General features: G+C 64.3%; 2 protein-coding genes across 2 annotated transcripts; one reads left to right on the top strand and one right to left on the bottom strand.

Moving 5' to 3' along the window:
• Positions 1–204: 204 nt before the first annotated feature.
• Positions 205–2,798, top strand: AMSG_05296 (uncharacterized protein; the record flags this gene model as incomplete). Its single annotated transcript, XM_013902556.1, has 3 exons — positions 205–282; positions 600–1,997; positions 2,034–2,798. 3 exons carry the CDS (start codon positions 205–207, stop codon positions 2,796–2,798), a joined length of 2,241 nt encoding a protein of 746 aa, XP_013758010.1.
• Positions 2,799–2,834: 36 nt separating this feature from the next.
• AMSG_11870 (uncharacterized protein) lies at positions 2,835–6,411 on the bottom strand (the record flags this gene model as incomplete). Its single annotated transcript, XM_013902614.1, has 5 exons — positions 2,835–3,102; positions 3,325–5,029; positions 5,331–5,387; positions 5,640–6,111; positions 6,343–6,411. The coding sequence occupies 5 exons, from the start codon at positions 6,409–6,411 to the stop codon at positions 2,835–2,837; spliced, it is 2,571 nt and encodes an 856-aa protein (XP_013758068.1).
• Positions 6,412–6,470: the final 59 nt, after the last annotated feature.

Genomic DNA, 6,470 nt, shown 5'->3' with positions numbered 1-6,470 from the left:
CTCTCCCTCCCCCCCCCTCGCTGCTCCTCCACTCCGTACCCCCCCCCCCCCCTCCCCCCCCCCTTCCTGCCTTCTCGGCTTTTCGCTCTCGATCAGGTCGCCAACCGAGTCCAAGAGCCCACCCCCCCACCCCCCCCCCACCCCCCACCCCCCACCTGCTACCCCTCCCACCTCCCTCGCCGTCTTCCCCCTCAAGTGGTGGACATGGCTGACGAGGAGGACAAGACAGTGGTGGAAAAGGGTCCGCCGCCTGGCCAGGAGCATGCTGGTCGCTTTGAAAGGGTATGTCGTGTGGAGGGGGGTGGGTGAGGGGGGGGAGGGGGGGGGGGAGAAGGGGAAGGGGAAGGGGAGTGGGGGGGGGGGGGGAGAAGAGGTGGTGGTATGGGACTTATCATTGTGATGATGGGGAAATATGGATCATTGTCATTGGCTTTGGCTTTGGCTGGTATGTATGTGTGTATGTGTGTGTGTGTGTGTGTGTGTGTGTGTGTGTGCCTCGCGACCGCTTGGTGCACGTCCGTGGTGGTGATCGGGATGTGGACGCGGTCGGTCATCATCGACTCGGGGATGTGGTTCGCGGCGGGGGGGGGGGGGGACAGACAAACAAGCTGCTCGGAAAGGGCGCTTTCAAGTCTGTGTTCATGGCATACGACCTTGAAGAAGGTATCGAGGTAGCTTGGAACCAGGTGAGGATCAAGCAGTACTCGCCGGCCGATCGCGAGAAGCTGTTTCTGGAAGTCAAGCTGCTCAAGGGCTTGCGTCACAAGAACATCATCAACTTTTACCACTCGTGGGTCGATACCGAGAAGGACCAGGTTGTGTTCATCACCGAAGTCATGACCTCGGGCACGCTCAACGCCTTTGTCAAGAAGACGCAAAAGCCCAACCTCCGCGTCATCAAGCGGTGGTCGCGGCAGATCCTGCAGGGCCTCCTCTACCTTCACACACACCGCCCGCCCATCATCCACCGCGACCTCAAGTGCGACAACATCTTCATCAACGGCCACTCGGGCGAGGTTAAGCTCGGTGATCTTGGTCTCGCCACCATCATGCGCAACTCGCACGCGGCATCGGTCATCGGCACACCCGAGTTTATGGCACCGGAGATGTTCAACGAAAAGTACACCGAAAAGGCCGACATTTACGCCTTTGGTATGGTCCTTCTCGAGATCTATACCCACCAGGTCCCGTACCACAACTATCGCGTCGCCGAAATCTGGCGCAAGGTCACTGAGGGCTGTCCGCCCGACGAGCTCGCCCAGGTCCGCGACCCGACTGTTCGCGAGTTCATCCGCCTCTGCATTTGCAAAGAGAAGGACCGCCTCTCGGCCGCAGAGCTGATGCAGCACCCGTTCCTCGCTGTTTCGGAGCGTGCAAAGATCGACCGCCTCGAGTATGCGCCGTCTGTTGCTGTCTGGCCGCAGATCATGCCCGAGGGCTGGAAGCCCGAGTATGTGCCGCAGCCCGGCTCGCCCGTTGAAAAGCCTGAGCCGTCACCGGCCACCACACTGGCGCCAGCAGAGCCGCCGCCGCCGTACGCCTCGGCTGACGAGGATGCCGCTGCCGCTGCTACCGCTGCTGTCGCCGCGTCCGCCGCTGCCGCTGCTTTTGCCGCCGCCGCCGCTCCCGCACTCGTTGCCGGGCCCGCCGCTGGGGTGGGCATCGGCGCCCCAGGCACGCCGCGCCCTGCCGAGCCGCAGCCGTCCGAGCCGCCTGCTCCGCGCGGCACTGACCCTGGCTCTGATGCTCCGCCCCCTCTTGATCCGGCACCCGAGCTGGTAGGCGACGTCGCCCACACCCACACCGCCGACTCACAGATGCAAGTCGATGCTCTGGTTCAGGCGCAAGCTCGGGCCCAGGCGCAAGCTCAGGCACAAGCGCAGGCTCAGGCGCAGGCTCAGGCGCAAGCAGAGGCTCAGGCGCAAGCACAGGCTCAGGCGCAAGCTCAGGCTCAGGCTCAGGCTCAGGCTCAGGCTCAGGCTCAGGCTCAGGCGCAGGCGCAGGCTCAGGCTCAGGCGCAGGCGCAAGCGCAGGCGCAGGCTCAGGCGTTGGCGCAGGCTCAGGCGCAAGCTCTTGCTATTGCACAGGCGCAAGCAGATGCGCTCGCGCAGCAAAAGGCGCAGGCACAGGCGCAGGCACAGGCGCAGGCTCTGGCGCAGCAGCAAGCGCAAGTCCAAGCCCAAGTGCTGGCGCAGGCGCAGGCGCAGGCCTACGCCGCTGAACAGGCACAGGCACAAGCATACGCCGCCGAACAAGCTCGCATCCAGGCCGACCTGCAGGCCCAAGCATACGCCGCCGAGCAGGCCCGCCTGCAGGCCGCCACCACCGACGCTGGCCAGGCTCGCCAATTGGCGGCCGAAGCCTATGCCGCCCAGTATGCGCTCACCGCGGCCCAGCTCCAGGCCCAGGCTGCACAGGCCGCGCAAGCTGACGCCTACGTCTATGCCCAGCAGCAAGCGCAGGCGCAGGCGCAGGCGCAGGCGCAGGCGCAGGCACAGGCGCAGGCACAGGCGCAGGCCAACCATCCACCGTCAACGTCTACGCCGCCGCTGCCGGTTGTTTCGCCGCGGGTCCTCCCTCTTGTTGACATCATCGCCGTCTCGGAGCAAGGCGTCCTCACTCTGCGCACTACTTTTATGTCGGCCGCTGGCAGCGAGACCACCGTCAAGTTCCACTTTGACCCCAAGGTTGACTCGGGTGAGACCATTGTGGCCGAGCTCCACACCGAAATCCCCATGCGGCCCGAGGACCTTGGTGTCCTGGTCAAGCGCATTCACTCGGTCGCTCGCCCGCCATGACGGCGCCAATGAACACTGCTCCGCCCTGCGCTTGATTCAGTACGACGAGTACTCGATCGACGGCGCAAACGACGACTCTGCCGTGTCAAGCGTGTCAGAGTCGCTCGAGTGCGAGGTAGAAGCTGCACCACCAAACGCTGGGTTGCGGCTCTGGATGACTTTGGCGGCCAGCGTGGCGCCGTCGATCATGACAGGAGGCACCGGATCCGTTGCCGTCTCCGAGTCGGAGCTCATGCTCAACATCGGCACGGCTGCCGCTCGCGATCGCGGCGTGAGGGCACCAAGCTGGAAGCGCGACGCAGACCTTCGCTTCCGTCGCCGCCGTACCAAGCAAACCACCAAAACCGTAATCGTCACAGCTATCGCCACAACTGCAGAGCCGACTTCGTACTGCCAGACGCTGCTTGGTCTCGATGGCGGATCCGCTCCTTCTACCGATGCCGACGCGGACGACGCCCAAGGTGGTGGTGGTGGCGGCGGCGTCGTCGTCGTGATCAAGCACTCACCCCACTTGCACTCGATCCACACGCTGGCGTGGCTTGCCGAGCTCGCCGACCGTGCTGAGTACTGGGGCTCGACCTCGACAGCGTCGTCGGAAAACGCTCCGTCGATCGACAAGTATCGGAGCAGGACCATCGACTCGCCGCGGGTGATTACGACTCCGGTGGGGACGCGGACCACAACCCTGCCGCCGGCCGCCACATACGGCGCGCTGATGCTTGGCTCGGTCTGGCCCGGGTTCCACTCCACCTGAATCGTTGATGGTTCGGTCGCAGAGTCAAACAGTTCCAGTGCCTCGAATCGAACACGGATCAGCGGTCCCAGACGGAGCGAGGCGCGCCGGCCGAGTGCGAGCTTGATCGTCATCGCGACTTCGCCGCTCATTGCCGAAAGGTCGATGGCGGTGTCGGCAACCACTGCGTTTGCCGCGGATGTCCCGGATGCGCAGACAGGGAGACACTCACCGGCGGCGCACCCGGTAGCAATCATCACCTCAGCACAGAGCTCCTCGTTGGCTGGCGGCGAGTAGGCAGCCACGCCCTGTGCTAACCCGGCAGTGGCGTAAACAATACCAGTCCGCGCTGCCGGATCGTACACCATCGCCGCGTTGAGGAGGCCGTCCGCCAGCTGCTCGACCGCACACGACTTGGTGCCCTCAAGTCGGCACGTCGTCACCTGCATCTTGCCCACCGCACCCGCTATCACCTGCTGCATGATGACCGCAGCGCGCCGGACCGGATCAACGATCAAGCCCGAGACTGCCACCGCTTTGCCAGTCTCTGCGATCGGGAGCTCGACGTCGATGCAGCCTGTGAGGTCCATCGCGCACGAGACGAGCTTGGTCTGATCGCTTCTGACGGGACTGGCGGCGGCCCGCGTTCCTGATCCGTGCGCGTACTGACGGCTTGCACCGACAGCAAACAGCCTGCGCGAGTTCGTGTCGTCGACGGCCACAGCAATCGATTGGTACGTCGGCCCGCTCGAGATCGCTGGAGCCAGAATCGACTGCGCTCTGCATCCGCCGACTTGCTCTTCCGTCGGAAGGCTGCATGGATACGCGACGAGTGCGCCCGAGTCAAAGACAACAACAGTGGCGTCCAAGCCATCGGCAATGACCACAAGCGACGACGAGTCAATGATCGCTGTAGTGCGGGTCTCAGCTACGGCATGATTGGAGACTAGCGGTTGGCTGGCCGACGGCGAGGCTGCGGTGGCGATGCTCGCCAACACCAGCCTGTATCTGGTGCGCGACCCAGCCGCCTCTGCCACCGCCATCGTGACAATGAGATAGTCCTCATCGGGGCTGATGGACAAGTCATACGCCTGCGCCTGCATCAAGTTGGTGCTCTCGCGGAGCGGCAGCACCATACAATTGTCTACCACCAGAGAGCACCTGCCGATCTTCAGCTCGCCGGCCGAAGACACCAGCGCGATGTATATCCTGCCCGACCTGGGCGCCACAACCGCCATGACCGGGAGCGCAAAACCCATCGCCGCCACCGTCGATGCCACACATCCGGTACCATCGCGCTTGCAGATCGAGACTAAAGTCGCTGACGGCGGGAGCTGCAGAAGCTTGCGCGAGCTGTGACCATCCACCGCCAACACCGACGGCTCGGCCACCGGCGCAATGACCGCCATTCTGTCGCCAGGGAGGAGAATCGGAGCGATGACAAAGGGAAGCGGCTGGATAGATTCAGGAAGAACATGAAAGTTGGCCAAAGACTGCGCTTCGCCACGTCTCTGTCCACATTCCAAGGCAAAAATGACAACGACCATAGCCAACGTGCCCGCGCCGTGCCCAACTGACATCCGATGTCAACTGTTCGCCAATTTGAGTCCATGTGAGTGCAGTGCCGCACCAAGCCGCCGCCTGGGCATGATCCTGCTTCACCTCGTCCGGCCCCCTTCTGCTCCCTCTGACTCTGCCATGGCCGGTCACTGCCTCCAACAACATGGTGGTGGTATGGATGCAGTTGGGCTGCTTGCCTCCTATGACCGTGGTTCGCTCCGCGATCATGGTAATCGTACCGAAGGGAACAAGTTGAGTACCAACAAACGCAAGCGAGACTGCCAACTGGACGAGCCCTACGTGGTCAACGCAACCTGGACGCGGGGGTTTATCCATCATTGCGCCCTAGGGACGAGGGGCGGCAAAGAAAGAGGTGATGGAAGCGTTGCGCTGGCGATGGTATATCTCGTCGTCGTCATCGCTATTGGCATCGCCATCGCTGCCGGTGCGGTTGCTGGTGTGCCGATGGGAGTGGGTTGGAGAGGGAGGGCGCCGCTCGGAGCGAGAGGCGCGCTTTCGGGAGAGTGCGGCAACAAGTGCCCGACGACGGGCGCGCGCAGATCCTGTGCGGGATCTCCGATGGTCGTCAGGCTTGGACTCGGACTCGGGCGGCGGCGAGGCCGGCGTCGCCAGTTTGGCCGACAGCTGGTCTTCGACATCCGGCATCGGCGCGAGGCGAGTCTGCTTGACCTTTGGCCGAATGCGACGATGAGCTTGGACGAGACCATCCATGGCAAGGGCCGGATGAGCCACAGCGGTGGCGTCGTCGACCGCTGGCATGTCTGCGGTCGGCAGGGCATCGCGCCAGGCCTTGATTCCAGGATGCCATAGCAGGGCCTTGACGACGTTTGGGCGGCAACCAGACTCGCGCGCGTCGGTGACGAGGGCGGAAACGTGCTCGTGCGAGACGATCTCGTACCGCGACGAGTAGACGACCAGCCGCTTGGTGGCGAGCTGGCCTTTGAGCGGAGCGTGCAGTGGAGCCAGCGGCAGCGGCGCAGCCACATCGGCCGCTCTGATCTGCCACAGCCGCACGGGACCATGCTCGCCGACTCGATGCGCCATGTCTGCCCCTTCGCCACTGTCTCCACTACCGCCAGCCTCCATCTCCACCGCAGCATCGGCGACCAACCCGGCGTGTCGCTCGGCCGCCGTAGCATCATCCTCGGGCAGGAGGCGGATGACGCCACGGCCAACACGCAACAGAGGGAACGTCGTCCATGGCTGACTCGCCGTCGTTTTCCGGAGAACGCCCCGCGGCCGCTTGCGGCGCTGGAGAGCCCGCGGGAGGAGAGCTTGCGCCTTGGCCCGAGCAGACATGGGCGGGTGGGGTGGTGCGTGTGTGCGTGTGTGTGTGGTGGGGGGTGGGGGGGGGGGGG

The sequence above is a fragment of the Thecamonas trahens genome (genome assembly GCF_000142905.1).
Source record: "Thecamonas trahens ATCC 50062 unplaced genomic scaffold supercont1.22, whole genome shotgun sequence".
Taxonomy (NCBI): domain Eukaryota; order Apusomonadida; family Apusomonadidae; genus Thecamonas; species Thecamonas trahens.
This window is presented reverse-complemented; position numbering and strand designations above follow the sequence as displayed.